Raw genomic sequence first — 17,918 nt, 5'->3', positions numbered from 1 at the left:
ATGGAAAAAGATAAACCATGCAAGTAGAAATGAAAAACGAGCTGGAGTACCTATTCTTATATCAAATAAAATACACTTTAAGCCAAACACCATAAAAAGAGATGGAGAAGGCCACTATATAATGATAAAAGGATCTATCCATCAAGAAGACATAACAATCATAAATATATATGCACCCAATGTCAGAGCAGCCAGATTTATAAAGCAAACACTATTAGATCTAAAGAAAGATATAGACACCCCACTCTCAACATTGGACATATCATCTATGCAAAAAGTCAACAGAGAAACACAAGACCTAAAGAACAATTTAGACCAACTGGACTTAGCAGATATCTACAGAACATTCCATCCAACAACCTCAGAATATTCATTCTTCTCATCAGCACACGGAACATTCTCCAGGATAGACCACGTTAGGTCACAAAGCAAGTCTCAACAAATTCAAAAAATTGGAATTATTCCATGTATTTTTTCCAATAACAATGGATTAATATTAGAAATCAATAATAGATGAAACTCCAGAAACTATACAAACACATGGAAATTAAACAACATTCTACTTAATGACATATGGGTCCAAGAAGAAATTAAACAGGAAATTAAAAAATTTATTGAAACAAATGAAAATAATGACACATCATACCAAAACCTGTGGAATACTGCAGAAGCAATACTAATGGAGAAATTTATCATATTGAATGCTTACTTCAGAAGAACGAAAAGATGGCAATTAAACAACCTAACACTTCACCTTAAAGAACTAGAAATACAAGAACAATCCAAACCCGACATTAGTTGACAGAAAGAAATAATTAAGATCAGAGCAGAACTAAATGAAATAGAAACCCAAAACATGATACAAAAGATCAATAAAGAAAAATGCTAGTTTTTTTAAAAGATAAATAAAATTGACAAATCATTAACAAGGCTAACTAAGAAAAGACCCAAAAAACTAAAATTAGAAATGAAAAAGGTGATATTACAACTGATAACTCAGAAATACAAGGAATCATTAGAGACTACTATAAACAACTATACACCAAAAAATTTGAAAATCTGGAGGAAATGGAAGAATTTCTGGACACACATATTACCAAGGCTGACCCAAGAAGATAGAGAAAATCTGAACAGACCAATAGCAATAAAAGAGATTCAAGCTGTTATCAGAATTCTCTCAACAAAGAAAGGCCCAGGACTGGACAGCTTCACTGCAAAATTCTACCAAACCTTCAAAGAGGAATTGATAACACTTCTCTAGAAACTAATGCAAAAAATTGAAACAGAGGTCATTCTCCCAAACTCATTCTATGAGGCAAACATCACCTGGATATCAAAACCAGACAAAGATACACCAAAAAAAGAAAGCTAGAGGTCAATATCCTTGATGAATATAGATGCAAAAATCCTCAATAAAATACTAGTTAACAGGGCCGGCACGGTGGCGCACTGGATAGTGCGCCGCTTGGGAGCGCGGCGGCGCTCCCGCCCGAGGGTTCGGATCCCACATACAGACCGGTTCCCGCTCACTGGCTGAGCGAGGCGCGGGAGCAACGCCGAGGGTTGCAATCCCGTTGCCGGTCCCTGGTCCGGTACAGGGGCAACACTGAGGGTTGCGATCCGTTGCCGGACACGGAAAAAGACAAAAAGACAAAAAAAAAAAAAAAAAAATACTAGTTAACAGAATACAGCAACAGATACACAAAATTATATAGCATGATCAAGTGGGATTCATCCAGGGATGCAAGGTAGGTTCAACATATGCTAATCAATAAATGTGACACACCACATCAATAAAAGCAAAGACAAAAACAATATGATCATCTCTATAGACACTGAAAAACCATGTGACAAAATTCAACATTCATTCATGATAAAGACTCTCTATAAGTTGGGCATAGATAGAAAGTATCTCAACATAATGAAAGCCATATATGATAAGCCCACTGCCAATATCATCCAGAATGGGGAAAAGCTGAAAGCTTTTAACTTAAAAACAGGAACTAGAAAAGGATGCCCACTCTCACCACTCCTATTCAACACAGAGTTGGAAGTACTAGCCAGAGCAATCAGAGAAGAGAAGGAAATAAAGGGCATCCAGATTGGAAAAGATGAAATCAAATGTCCCTGTGTGCAGATGACATGATCCTATATATTGAACAGCCTAAAGTTGATAAATGATTTCAGCAAAGTTGCAGGATACAAAGTCAACACACAAAAATCAATAGCATTTCTATATTCCAACTAGTGTAACATTTGGTTACAATAGTCACCAAAAAAACAAAATACTTAGGAATAAAGTTAACCAAGGACGTAAAAAAATCTCTACGAAGAGAACTACAAACCACTGTTGAGAGAAATTAGGAAGACACAAGATGTAAAGATACCCCAAACTCATGGATTGGAAGAATTAACATTGTGGAAATGTCTACACTACCCAAAGTGATCTACAGATTCAATGCAATCTCCATCAAAATTAAAATGACATTTTTTTTAAAAAAGGGAGAAAACAATCCTAACATTCACATGGAATGACAAAAGACCATGAAGCCAAAGCAATCCTGGGCAAAAAAAAAAATAAAGCTAGAGGCATAACACTACCTGACTTTAAACTATAATACAAAGCTATAATAACCAAAAAAGCATGGTACTGGCATAAGAACAGACATATAGATCAATGGAACAGAATAGAGAATCCGGAAATCAACCCATACACCTACAGCCATCTGATCTTTGACAAAGGCACCAAGTCTACACACACTGGGGAAGAGACTGCCTCTTCAGCAAATGGTGCCGGGAAAATTGTATATTCATATGTATGAGAATGAAACTAGACCTGTACCTCTCACCATATGCCAAAATCAACTCAAAATGGATTAAAGAATTAAATATACATCCCAAAACAATACAACTCCTTAAAGAAAACATAGGGGAAACACCCCAGGAAGTAGGATTGGATACAGACTTCATGAATACAACCCCAAAAGCACAGGCAACTAAAGGGAAAATAAACAAATGGGATTATATCAAACTAAAAAGCTTCTGCACAGCAAAAGAAACAATTAACAGAGTGTAATGACAACCAACAGAGTGGGAGAAAATATTTGCAAAATATACATCTGACAAAGGATTAATATCCAGAATATATAAAGAACTCAAACAACTTTACAAGAAAAAAACAAGCAACCCAATCAAAAAATGGGCAAAAGAGCTAAGCAGGCATTTCTCTAAAGAAGATATACAAATGGCCAACAGTCATATGAAAAAATGCTCAACATCTCATTTCTCGAAGGAAGATATACGATTGGCCAACAGACACATGAAAAAATCCTCAACATCACTCTGCACTTGGGAAATGCAAATTAAAACCACACTGAGATACCATCTCACTCCAGTTAGGATGGCTAATATTCAAAAAAACTAAGAATGTTAAATGCTGGCAAGGTTGCAGAAAAAAAAGAACCCTCCTACAGTGTTGGTGGGGCTGCAAAATGGTGCAGCCTTTATGGAAAATGGTACGGAGGTTCCTCAAACAATTACAGATAGATCTACCATGTGACCCAGTTATTCCACTGGTGGGTATATACCCAGAGGAATGGAAATCATCGTGTCGAATGGATACCTGTACTCCCATATTTATTGCAGCACTATTTACAATAGCCAATATTTGGAACCAGCCCAAAAGTCCATCATCAGATGAGTTGATAAGGAAATTGTGGTATGTCTACAGAATGGAATAATACTCTGCTATAAGAAAGAATGAAATACTACCATTCGCAGCAACACGCATGGACTTAGAGAAAATTGTATTAAGTGAAATAAGCCAGGCAGGCACAGAAAGACAAATACTGCGTGTTCTCACTTATTTGTGGGAGCTATAAATAAATAAATACACAAACAAATAATTGGGGGGACAAAACAATCACAACAATTTCTTTAACTTGTTAAGACACGTGAACAGATATGATGTTGATAGGGGAGGGAGGGGCAGAGGGCGGGGGAAAGAGGAATTGGTAAAGGAACACGAAAATCTACTACATTGTATATTGATAAAATAAAATAAAATAAAACAAAGAAGATTCAAAAAAGAAAAAAGAGAAAATGATCATTTGGCAACCAGCATAATAAAGATTGGTTTAGGGAAGAATCCTAACTCTTCAGGGAAATTTTAATAACAAGCATAATATATGCATGATCTGTAGGTCTCCCCACCAACTGTTTACTACTTCTACAGGAAAAAATATTAAGTATATAATGCAGAAATCAGGCCCCTTCGACTAGATGATCAATATTAACATCCCCAGTGAGGAGCAGATGAACATCATGTGCCAGCAGATGTGGTACCCTGAAAGGGACACAGAATCACTTACGTAGCATTCTAGCCAGGAATGCATAATTTGAATCTGATCATGAGGAAACATCAGGTAAAGCCCAAATAAAGATCTTTTATTTTAAACAAGGTAGGGGGCTACTGTAGTTTTCCAAAATCTCAGTGACACAAAAGTCAAAGAAAGGCTGTGGAAATTTCCAGATTACAGGAGACTAAAGAGACATGATAGATAAGTGCAAAACCTGATCTTAGGCTAATCCTTTAATGGAGAAAAAAAATGAAACTTCATTATTTGGTTAATTATATCCTAGAAAGAGAGAGAGAGAAAACACGCACACGAAGAACCTTTGCAAAATGTTAACAGGTGAATCTGGGTAAAGTATATAGAGGTGGGTTCTTTGAACTATTCTTATTCTTGTAACTTTTTTGTAAGTTTGAAAATATTTTCAAACAAAACTTTTTAAAGTGTATATTGCAACTGAAATCTTAATGCAGCTACTTCAGCTATGTCGAAATTTATAATTAGGCTATTAAATGTGATATATTATGAGCAATGCAGGTAAGTGATTACTGCTATAAAATTGCAACTTCTGCATCTAATGAACAAAGATACTGGAGAAAAGCTATATAGTTAGTATGCTACTTCCTGAGTCGTCTTGATCCATTTTTTATTTGGATTTGTATCTTAGCAAATTAAAAAAAAATTAAAGGATGCAACTTTTGAAAATGTTCTTGTCTGTTAATATTTTTTTAATTTCAAAAAATTTAATGTTAAAAAACTTTTTCATCATTAAATAACCCCATCCACATGACACAAATTTCATAAAAATACAGTTCAAGTAAATGCTCTGAGGAATTTAATATTTTGGTTAACTGAACTTTTTCATGCTTCCATTCTTGTTGAAAAAGAATCTCTCTAAAATGTAGCACTATATTTAATTGCCTTATTAAGTAAAACACATCGATCTTACCTGAATGTCTTTTTATTTTATTTATTTATTTTTTTTAAGGAGCAAGATATTTTTATTTATTTTGGGGGGAACTCTTTTTATTGAAACATAATTGATTATACATATTTGTTGGGTACAGAGTTGAATATCAATAGTATACGGTGTGTGATGATCAAATTGGGATAATTAGTTTATATTCACCATTACAAAATGTAATCATTCTTTGTGTCCATTAACCAATTTCTCACTAACGTCCCTTCCACTCCCCCTTTCCCACCTCTAGTAACCACAGTTTAAGGAACAAGATATCTTAAAATTGATCAGAGATTTGAAAAAAGATCCACATAAAACTACTAAAAATAATATATAGAGAGATATAGTATTTATCTTTTATTTCTTAAATGTGTTGAACATATTTTCTTCCAAGTTCATTGCTTCTGTTTAACTTAATTTTTGTCACTACTAAATTTTTTGTCCTTCTGAGGTCAAATCTGTTCATCATTTTCCTTTATGTCTATTGCAGTTTGGGTTTTGCTTAGGAAGGCTGTTCTATGTAGGTCCATGGGAACCCTGTTAGTGGTCTTGCTGGCCTGGGGGCCACCAAGTCCCTCTTCTCCCCTGCTGCCTCCAAGCAACTTCATATGTAGGGCACAGCTGCGGGCTTTGCCAGCTCATGCTCCATGTACTCACCAGGGCCAGGCTTGAGGTGGTCAGGGCTCGAAACAGTCAGAGCAGTCCTTTCTTTCTCTCATTGCAACTTCTACTTACATGAACTCTGTAGGTCTCTCCTCCTCTTCCCCTGAGCTGCCCCAGCTTGGCATTCGTTGCTTTGTAATAATTGTAAATTGGTTGATTGTGGGAGAGAGTGATGCTGGGTACCATCTATTTTGCCATCTTGACCAGAACACTCCAGCCTGAATCTCTTTTTAAAGGGTCCTCAACCTGACTATCGGTGTTCCTTGTTCAGGAGTGAAGGTATACGCATGTTTTTATGTATGTATGAGCAAGAGGTGAAAGTGAACCACTGAAGTTGTTTCTTATACTAACTCCCATTATCTGCCAATTTTATCATTATTTACTTCTTTATCCTAAAAACTCACAACAGAGAGATTTCTCTTTCATGCAAAAGAAAATTTTCTTAAAAATCTCTGGTGTTCAAGAGGCATATTTGTTTCAGTCCGTTCAGACTGCTGTAACAAAATACATAAACTGAGTAGCTTATAAAAAAAAGAAACTTATTTCTCACTGTTCTGGAGGCTGGGAACTCCAAGATCAAAGAGTCGGTAGATTCAGTGTCTGGTGAGGGCCTGCTTCCTCACAGACTGTGCCTTCTCATGTCTTCACATGGTGGAAGGGGTGACCAAGCTCCTTTGGGCCTCTTTGGTAAAGGCATTAATGACATTCAAGAAGAGTTCGGTCTCCTGACCTAATCACGTCTCCAAGTCCCTATCTCCTAATGCCATCACCTTGGTGATTAGAATTTTAACATATGAAGTAGGGGGAGACACAAACATTCAGATCATAGCAATATTTTATTTTTCTTTTCTGTGCTATAGAAGAAACTGTAACAATCTGTGTTTTTAAAAAAAAGAGTAATACTGAAGGAAATGTCTAAACCAGATTTCAAAATGTGAATCAAACTTTTAAAAATTCATTAAGTGAATATCCAAAAGTAAAAACCTCTTTTACCTTGTTTGCTAGGTTTATAGTGCTAAGAGCCTTATCATAGCATTCTCTGTCATCCCAATCCAAATAAGTGGTGGCTAGTAACCGTAGAACTTTAGCCTATAATTAATAATAGAAAAAAAATCTCATAGCTCAGGATAAAACAGCAACACAACAGCTGACTACCACTTACACAGTGACAGACATCTTCTTGAACCTAAGTCATCTTTATGAAATAGCATTTCCTTAAGCAAGCACATAGTCTTGTGATGTCTCCTCATTATGCTACCCAAACCAAATATTGGCTAAGAATCTTATATTAATGGTTATATTACTGGCTCATTGAAATTTAATATAATTGCATTAATATAATTATTTTCATAACAGTGTTTTAGCATTAAAGTACTTTATCATCCCCACTTTAAAAATAAGGAAACTAGGCAACGCAATATTTAATTTAATCAGCTTATCACCTACTGTATAGGTAGCATTGTATTAGGTCTCCATCAAAAGGCTTTACAGCCTATTTGCGATTAACCAATTGGACCAAGGGCACATATAACACACCCTTTCAGTAGGAACACATATAGGCAGGCACTTCAAAAAGTTCATGGAAATGGGCCAGCCCGGTGGCGCACTCGGTAGAGTGCGGCGCTTGGGAGCATGGCGGCGCTCCCGCCGAGGGTTCGGATCCCATATAGAGACCGGTCCACTCACTGGTTGAACGCGGTGAGGGCGCGACACCAAGGGTTGCGATCCCGTTGCCGGTCGCAGTACGGGCGCGACACCGAGGGTTGCGATCCCATTACCGGTCACAAAAAAAAGACAAAAGGAAAAAAAAAAAAAAAGTTCATGGAAAGATTTGTACTACCTTTTAATTCTATTTTTCTATGAATTTTTTGAAGTACTTTTGTACTGTCCTATAGAAAAAATATCTACTAACTCAGCTAAATTTAATAAAGTAAAACTGAATCAAGTCAGTTTCTCCATCCAGGTCTGCACTTATAAGGGGAATAATTCTAGTCAGTGTGGATATGTTTAACTAAAGATTCGCAATTTAAAAAAAGGAGCCCTGCTTCAATGAAGAGTCTCTAAGTATAATGAGGATAGCAGGTCCAGGCGAAGGTGACCTACTAATTAAAAAAAAAAAATGTTAAGCACATTTTGGCTATGCCAATCTAAAGAAATGACATTTGGGTCTCATATCTCTGAGTTCTTTCATTAAAAAACTAAGAGGGACCACATGTGATGTATATAAAATACTTAATACCATTATTATTGTGAAACAACTGTGTAAGAACTTATAAACTCCTACAAAAACTTTTAAGGAGTAAATATGGCATCTCTGAGAAAGACTGTAGCTATCTCATAATAGCAAAAGTGTCAAATCATCAAAAAAGACATAAGAAAATGGATGAATCTCAAAACTTATATAAAGAAAAAGAAACCAGTCATAAAACGTACATACTGTATGATTCCATTTATACAAAGCTTTAGAATAGCCAAACCCTGTTCAAAGTGTTACATACTCATATATTAATTAATCTACTCTCAAATGGGGGACAGACTATTATAATTTTATAACATTAACACAACTTTACTTCTTCAACCCACTGAAATATTTAATGTGATCCTTACCAGCATTTCTGGCCCAACAGAACTCTTATCCATCTTCCCAATATCATAGCTTTGGCTATAATTAAAAAGAAAAAATATATGTGTGTGTGTATATATATATATTAGTTACTTTCAAATTACATATAATTTTTCCACCTTATATATTACTAAGAAGACACTTTTATTCCAACTTTTCTATTTTGTACTACAATTAGCCAATTAATACATGAAAATCAATTGAATAAAGCAATACTTTGTAACCACAGAAAACCACAATTTGCTCAGGAGATACCCAATAAATCAACACTATAATTATATTAATGTTCTTTTCCATTTGGAGATATATATATATTTATATATGTAGTTTACATGTGCATATAAGCTCTTAATGGGTACATTTTAAAGTCTAAGAAGTACAAATATATTTGAAAAATAAAACAAATACAGCTGTTTTCACAGAAACAAATGCTTTAGCAATATTCATTAAGCCTCATAACACCCTTGTGAAGTACTATTAGTTCCATTTTGCACCTGAATGAACCAATGTAGTAGTGAACTGATTTCTAATATTTCCTAGATTGGTATTAAAAATGAGAGCAATGGGTTGCAGACTAGAGAAATTTGACTTTCAGTTCTCTGCTTTAATTACCAAACCATATTATCTATGGGACATTCTGATAGCCACAAATAAGATATTAGTAATTTAATATACGTTAAAAACCTAAAACCCAAGTGCTGGCCCCGTGGCGCACTCGGGAGAGTGCGGCACTGGAAGCGCAGCGACGCTCCCGCTGCGGGTTCGGATCCTATATAGGAATGACTGGTGTGCTCACTGGCTGAGCGCGGTGTGGGTGACACCACACCAAGGGTTGCGATCCCCTTACCGGTCACGAAAAAGACAAAAAAAAAAAAAAAAGACCTAAAACCCAAGGTTTTAAAACCTAAAAGTTAAATAGCAAAACAAAGATCACTCACCATACAATTGGTATTCCAAGGTTATATGTCAATAAAATCTTGGTGAACTGAACTAAATTGAAGACAAAACTTTCAAATATTCCTTTTAAAAAAATTCTAAAACACCCAGAACTACCAAACTGAGTTTTCACCCTGCTAACAAAGCTAAAATGCTGGCCTAGTCATTGTAAGTACTATCTCATAGAGGTCTCCTTTAGTATATTTTACCTTCTACTTCCAGTTTTTAAGATAGCCAATGGGAGGTGGAACTTCTGCAATGGTGGTATATAAGGAGCTGTTTGGACCCTCTCCCCAATGAAACAACCATTTGTCTAGAAAATTCAGTAAAACAAATAACCACTTAAAATCTCTGGAAATTGTCCGGTCCTGAGGGTATATAGAAAATCGGAAAACATTTATTCATGAAAATAAACTATATCTCAAGCATAAACAGGGAGAGTCTGTGGTATTTGAGCCATGACCTACTCCCATCCATACGGGCTCCACATGATGGAAGCTACTCCAGATGACTGCAGCCAAAAAGATAGGAATTCCATCTCCCCCCAGCTCCTAGAATCCTAGGCTATGGTTTCACCTTAGGAGGGGCAGGCTGCCAGACTCTCTTAATGTTCCCAGACACATGTTGTAGAAGTGCTATTCAGGGAAGGCATAAATGAGAGAACTGGGCTTCCTTTCCCCACTCAACTCTAACTCTTAAGGTAAGAGCTCGATCCCAAGCATGACAGGTCATAAATACTGAAATCCTGATCACCTTCACCCCAGCTGGCTCACCAGGCAGAGGTTCCATGCCAAAAGGGCACACGAAGATGATTTCAATAGAGTTGCAGGATACAATATGAACATGCAAAAATCAATAGCATTTGTATATACTTCAATAACAAACTAGCAGAAAAGAAATCAAGAAAGCGAGCCCATTTACAACAGCCACCCAAAAGATAAAAACCCTAGAAATCAATTTAACCAGGGATATGAAAAATCTTTACAATGAGAACTACAAGTCACTGCTGAAAAAATAAAAGGGGACACAAAAAGATGGAAAGACACTCCATGCTCTTGGATTGGAAGAATTAACATCGTGAAAATGTCCATACTACCCAAAGCAACCAACAGATTCAATGCAACCCCCATCAAAATACCAATGACATCCTTCACAGAAATAGAAAAACAACCATAACTTTTATATTGAACAGCAAAAGACCCCAAATAGCCAAAGTGATCCTGAGCAAAAAAATAAAAATAAACCGGAAATATAATACTTCCCGACTTCAAATGATATTACAATTCTATGGTAACCAAAACAGCATGGTACTGGTGTAAAAACAGACACTTGGATCAATGGAACATAGAGAATCCAAAAATCAACCCACAAACTTACAGCCAGCTGATCTTTGAAAGAGGCATCAAGAACATACATTGGGGAAAAGATGGCCTCTTCAATAAATGGTGATGGGAAAACTGGATATCCATATGTAGAAGAATGAAACTAAACATGTACCTCTTGCTATATACCAAAATCAACTCAAAATAGATTAAAGACAGGGCCGGCCCGGTGGCACACTGCTACAGTGCGCCGCTTGGGAGCGCGGCGGCGCTCCCGCCGAGGGTTCGGATCCCACATACAGACCGGTTCCCGCTCACTGGCTGAGCGAGGTGCGGGCGCAGCACCAAGGGTTGCGATCCCGTTGCCAGTCCCGGTCCGGTATGGGCGCGACACTGAGGGTTGCGATCTGTTGCCGGACACGAAAAAAGGAAAAAAAAAAAATAGATTAAAGACTTAAAAACAAGACCCAAAACTATGAAAGTCCCAAAGGAAAACATAGGGGAAACACTTCAGGAAGTAGGACTGGTCAAAGATTTTATCAATAACACCCCAAAAGCACAGGCAACAACAACAAAAACAAATGGAATTATATCAAACTAAGAAGCTTCTGCCCAGCAAAGGAAGCAATTAACAGAGCAAAAAGACCACCTACAGAATGGGAGAAAATATCTGCAAACTATATATCCCACAAGGGATTAATATCCAGAATATACAAGAAACTCAAACAACTTAACAGTGAAAGAACAATTAACCGAATTTTGGAAGGGGCAACAGACACGTGAAAAAATGCTCAACATCACTAAGCAGCAGGGAAATGCAAATCAAAACCACATTGAGAGATCATCTCACACCAATTAGACTGGCCATTACCAAAAAGACAGAATAACAAACGCTGGCAAGGATGCAGAGAAAGGGGAACCCTCTAACATTGTTGGTGGGACTAGAAGTTAGTACAGCCATTATGGAAAACAGTATGGACACTTCTCAAACAACTACAGACAGAACTTTCATATATCTCCCTGCTGGGAATATACCCAAAGGAATGGAAATGATCATGTAGAAGGGATATCTGCACTCACATGTTTATCAGCTCTATTTACAATAGCTAAGAGTTGGAACCAACCTAAATGTTTATGGACGGATGATTGGATAAGGAAAACATGGTATATATACAAAATGGAATACTACTCTGCCATAAAACAGAATGAAAGCAACATGGATGAACTTAGAGAAAATTCTGTTAAGTGAAATAAGCCAAGCACAGAAAGAGAAATATAGCATGTATTCACTCATAAGTAGGAGCTAAAAGGAATAGAAATAAATAAATAAGGAAGGAAGGAAGAAACAAAAATCAAAATAATTTGTTGAACTTTCAAACGGACAGAACAGAACTGAAGTAACCAGATGAGGGAAAGCGGGAGGGGGAGGGGGTTAGAAAGAAATTGGTAAAGCGCCTCAAAAAATGATTACATTGTGTAATGATAAATACAGCAATTTTCCTGATTTGAGGATCACATATTGCACGCAGGGATTGATGTTCAACACTGTACCCCACAGACATATAAAATCAATTATATTTCAATTTAAAAAAATTTCAAAATGGAGACTAAATAAATACATTCCCAGATAAACAAGAAGTGACAGAATTTCTTACAAGCCTATCTGCCTTACAACAAATACAAAGGGAGGTTCTCCAGGTTGAAAGCAAGTGAGAACAGACATCATAATCAAATTATCAAAAACCAATGACAAAGAATACTGAAAGAGAAAAGAAACACATAATATTCAACGAAGCCCAAATATGTCTCTTAGCAGACTTCTCTGTCCAGAAGAGAATGGGATGATATATTCATAGTGCTGAAAGAAAAACCGTCAGCCAAGAATTCTGTATCCAGCAAAACTAACATTCAAATATGAAGGAGAAATACTTTCCCAGAGAAACAAAACTGAAGGGAATTCATCAACACTGGACCTGACTTACAAGAAATGTTAAAAAGAATTCTTTAATCTGAAAGACAATGCTAAGGAGCATCAAGAAAACATTTTAAGGTGCATAACTCATTAGTAAAGTAAGTTCACAAACAATCTCAGAATACTCCAATGTTGTAACGGTGGTGAATAAACCACTTATATCCTTAGTATGATTAAAGGGCAAACCTAATAAGACAATAACATATACAACAACCATATAAGAGACAGGCAATATTAAAAGGTGTAACATGAAACAACAAAATGTCAAAAAGTGTGTAGAATGACACCAAAGCACAGAGTCGGCTTTAGTTTTTTTCTTTTATCTTAGATATCAGAATTAAGTCATCATTAGTTTAAAATAATCTGTTATAACTATAACATGTTTCTGTTAGTCTCATGGTAACCATAACACAAAAACTTATAAGAAACATACTAACAACAAATAGTGAGAAATAAAAATATACTGCTAGAGAAAGCTACTCAATCATAAATGAAAACAGTAAGATGAGGGGAAAAAAAGAGATCTGCAAAACAACCAGAAAATAAATAAATAAAACGTTAGTAACAAGACCCTATATATTAATCATAACTCTAAATGTAAATGGATCAAATGCTCCAATTAAAAGACAGAGTGGATCAATGAATTATAAAGCAAAAATCAAAAATATCCTGCCTACAAGAAACTCACTTCCTCTATAAAGACACACATCAACTGAAAGTGAAAGACAGGAAAAAGATATTTCATGCAAATGCAAATCAAAAAAGAGCAGGAGTAGCTATATTTATATCAAATAAAATAGACTTCAAGCCAAGAAAAGTTTGAAAAGATAAGGTCATTATATCATGATAAAGGGATCAATTCAACAAGAGGATACAACAATTCTAAATATATATGCATCCAACATCAGAGCATCCAGATATACAAAGCAATTACAATTGGAGCTAACAGGAAAGGTCGACTCCAACACAATAATAGTTGTGGGCTATAAAATCCCACTTTCAACAAAGGACAGATTATCCAGACAGAAAGTTAACCAAGAAACATCAGAATGAATCTCTACTCTACGACGACTGAATCTAATGGACATTTACAGAACACTCATCCAACAGATGCAGAATACACATTCTTCTCAGCAGCACACAGAACATTCTCTAGAATTGTTTAGGTCACAAAACAAGTCTCAACATACTTTAAAAAACTGAAATCATATCAAATATCTTGTCTAACCACAATGGAATAAAACTAGAAATCAACAACAAAAGGGACACTGGAAATGGTACAAATACATGCAAGTTAAACAACATGATCCTAAACCACAAATGGGTCAAAGAAGAAATCTAAAAGGAAATTTAAAAATTCCTGAAGACAAGTGAAAATAAAAACACAACATATCAGAACCTATGGGATACAACAAAAGCAGTTCTAAGAGGAAATTTTTTAGCAATAAATGCCTACATCATAAAAGACTTCAAATAAACAACCTAATGTTACAACTCAAGGAACTAGATAAACAAGAATAAACCAAACCCAAAATTGGTAGAAGGAGAGAAATAAAGACAGAGCAGAAATAAATGAATTAGTGATTTAAAAAACAATACAAAAGATTGATGAAACAAAGAGTTGGTTTTTTGAAACAATAAACAAAATTGATAAACCTTTAGCTAAAATAATGAAGAAAAAAAGAGAAGACTCAAAATCAAAAATGAAAAAGACATTGCAACTGATATCACAGAAACACAAAGGAGCATAGGAGACTACTACAAACAACTATCAGAAAACCTAGAAGAAATGGATAAATTCCTGGACACATACAACTTATCAAAGGTGAATCATGAAGAATTAGAAAACCTAAACAGACCGATAATGAGTAATGAGGTGGAAACAGTAATAAAAAGCCTCCCAACAAAGAAAAGCCCGGGATGAGATGAGTTTACTGCTGAATTCTACCAATCACTTAAAAAAGAACTAATACCAATTCTTCTCAAACTCTTCCAAAAAATTAAAGAGGATGGAATACTTCTAAACTCATTCTATGAGGCCAGCATTACCCTCATACCAAAACCAAAAAAGATACAACAAAAAAAGTAAACTACAGACGAATATCCCTAGTGAACACAGATGTGAAGCTCCTTAACAAAATGCTAGGAAACAGAATCCAGCAACACATTAAAAAGGTTATTCACCATGATCAAGTAGGATTCAACCCAGTGATGCAAGGATGGCTCAACATACACAAATAAATAAATGTGATACATCACATCAACAGAATGAGGGAGAAAACCACATGATCGTTTAAATAGACACAGAAAAAGAATTTGATAAAACCTAACACCACTTTGTGATAAAAACAATCAACGGATTAGGTACAGAAGAAATGCACCTCAACACAATAAAGGCCGAATATGACAAACCCATAGCTAATATCATACTGGATGAACAAAAGTTGTAGGCTTTTCCTCTAAGATCTGGAACAAGACAAGGATGCCCACTTTCCCTACCCTTATTCAACATATTACTGGAAGTTCTAGCCAGGGCAATAAGGCAAGAGAAAGCAACAGAGGGCATCCAAATCAGAAAGGAGGAAGTCAAATTATCCCTATTTGCAGATGACATGGTCATATACATAGAAAACCCTAAAGACTCCACCAAAAAATTACTATAAGTAATAAATGAATTCAGTATAGAGGGAGAGTACAAAATCAACACACAAAAATCAACAGCCTTCCTATACATCAACAACAAAATAGACAAAGAAATCAAGAAAGTAATCCCATTCACAATAGCTAGGAAAAAATAAAATACCTAGGAGTAAATTTCATGAAGGAGATGAAAGATCTCTCCAAAGAAAACTATAAAACATTGGTGAAAAAAACTGAAGAGGACACAAAGAAATGGAAAGATATCCCATGTTCATGGGTTGGAATAATTTAATCATCAAAATGTCCATATTACTGAAAGTAACCTACACTTTCAATGCAATCCCTATGAAAATACAAATGACATTCTTCACAGAAATAGAAAAAAAGATCTTAAAATTTGTACAGAACGGGCCGGCCCATGGCTCACTCGGGAGAGTGCGGTGCTGATAACACCAAGGCCCCGGGTTCGGATCCTATATAGGGATGGCCGGTTCGCTCACTGGCTGAGCGTGGTACTGACAACACCAAGTCAAGGGTTAAGATCCCCTTACCGGTCATCTTTAAAAAAAAAAAAAAAAAAAATTTGTACAGAACCACAAAAGACCCCATATATCTAAAGCAATCTTGAACAAAAAGAACAAAGTTGGAGGCTTCACACTTCCTGACTTCAAAATATACTATAAAGCTACAGTAACATAAACAGAATGGGTACTGGAATAAAAATAGACAAATAGCCAAATGGAACAGAACAGAGAGCCCAGAAATAAATCCATGCACTTACAGCCAACAGATTTTCAACAATGGTGCCAAGAATATACGATGGGGAAAGGAGAGCCTCTTCGATAAATGGTGCTGGGATAAATAGATATACACATGTAGACGACTGAAACTAGACCCCTATCTGTCACTGATAAGGATTCAATTCTGTCACCCAAGTTTTATGTATTAGAAGTTTAATCTCCACTCTGACTGTTAAGAGGATGGGAAATTGTATTATGGTAATTCGGTGAGGCCTTGAAGAAAGTGATTAGATTCTGAGGACCAAGCCCTAATGAATGGATTAATAATGCTCATGGGTGAGGTTCTGAGGACTTCCAAAGGAGAGCAAATAAGAGTCTCTCTTTCTCTGATTCTGCCATCTTGCAATGTGTCACTGAAGCCACCACCATGGAAGACCTTCACCAGATACATCCCCTGGACTTTGGATTTCCTAGCCTCAGAAACTGTAAGCAATAAATTTTGTTTTCTTACAAATTACCCAATTTCAGGTATTTTGTTATAAGCAACAGAAATGGACTAATACATTGACCATACACAAAAATCATCCCGAAATGGATTAAAGATGTAAATTTAAGACCTGAAGCTATGAAACTAGTAGAAGAAAACATAAGGGAAATGCTATACAAAATAGGAGTGGGTAGCACTTTCTTGAACAGGACTACAAAGGGACAGGCAACTAAAGCAAAAACGCATAAGGGGCCTACAAACTAAAAAGCTTCTGCACAGCAAGGGGAACTATCGACGGAGACAACCTACAGAATGGGAGAAATTATTTGTAAACTATACATCAGATAAGGGGCTAATATGCAGAATATATAAGGAACTCAAACAACTCAAAAGAAAAAAAGACAATTAAAAAATGGGCAAAGGACTTGAACAGACATTTCTCAAAAGAGGACATGAATGGCCAACAGGCACATGAAAAAATGTTCAAAATCACTAATTATTAGGGAAATGAAAATTAAAACCACAATGAGATGTCATCTCACTCCAGTTAGAATGGCTATTACCAACAAGACAAAGAGTAACAAATGCTGGTGAGAAAAGGAACTCTCCTGCATTGCTGGTGGGAATGTAAATTGGTACAACCATTGTGGAAAACAGTATGGAGGTTCCTCAGAGAACTAAAAATAGATCTACTTTAAGACCCAGCTATCCTACTACTGGGTATATACCTAAAGGAAATGAAATCAATATATCAAAAAAACACCTGGACTCCCATGTTCATCACAGCACTATTCACAATAGCCAAGAGATGAAATCAACCTAAATGCCCATGGATAGATGAATGGATAAAAAAAAAATTGTGGAAACTGTGGTATATATACATAATGGAATACTATTCAGCTATAATAAAAAATGATATCCTATCATTTGCAACAACATGGATGGAACTGGAAACCATCATGTTTTTTTTTTTTTCCTTTTTGTCTTTTTTCATGACCGGCAACGGATCGCAACCCTCAGTGTCGCGCCCGTACCGGACCGGGACCGGCCACGGGGTCGCAACCCTCGGTGTTGCTCCCGCCCCTCGCTCAGCCAGTGAGCGGCCGGTCCGCATGCGGGATCTGAACCCTCAGTGGGAGCGCCACCGTGCTTCCCAAGTGGTGCACTATAGTAGTGCGCCACCGGGCCGGCCCAGAAACCATCATGTTAAGTGAAGTAAGTC

At 36.3% G+C, this 17,918-nt stretch overlaps 1 protein-coding gene across 1 annotated transcript in view; it reads right to left on the bottom strand.

Moving 5' to 3' along the window:
• The window catches only part of TEX11 (testis expressed 11), a 178,280-nt gene that overhangs the window by 77,623 nt on the left and 82,739 nt on the right, over window positions 1-17,918 (bottom strand). Inside the window, exons 9-10 of the mRNA XM_008567576.1 lie at window positions 8,584-8,638; window positions 6,970-7,065 (exon numbers count right to left, since the gene is read on the bottom strand). Coding sequence (XP_008565798.1) covers window positions 6,970-7,065; window positions 8,584-8,638 — 151 coding nt within the window. The remainder of the gene's footprint in view (window positions 1-6,969; window positions 7,066-8,583; window positions 8,639-17,918) is intronic.

Source organism: Galeopterus variegatus, unplaced genomic scaffold (assembly GCF_000696425.1).
Source record: "Galeopterus variegatus unplaced genomic scaffold, G_variegatus-3.0.2 Scaffold331, whole genome shotgun sequence".
In the NCBI taxonomy this organism is placed as follows: domain Eukaryota; kingdom Metazoa; phylum Chordata; class Mammalia; order Dermoptera; family Cynocephalidae; genus Galeopterus; species Galeopterus variegatus.
The sequence above is the reverse complement of the archived record's forward strand: the minus strand, read 5'-3'. Positions and strand labels throughout refer to the sequence as shown.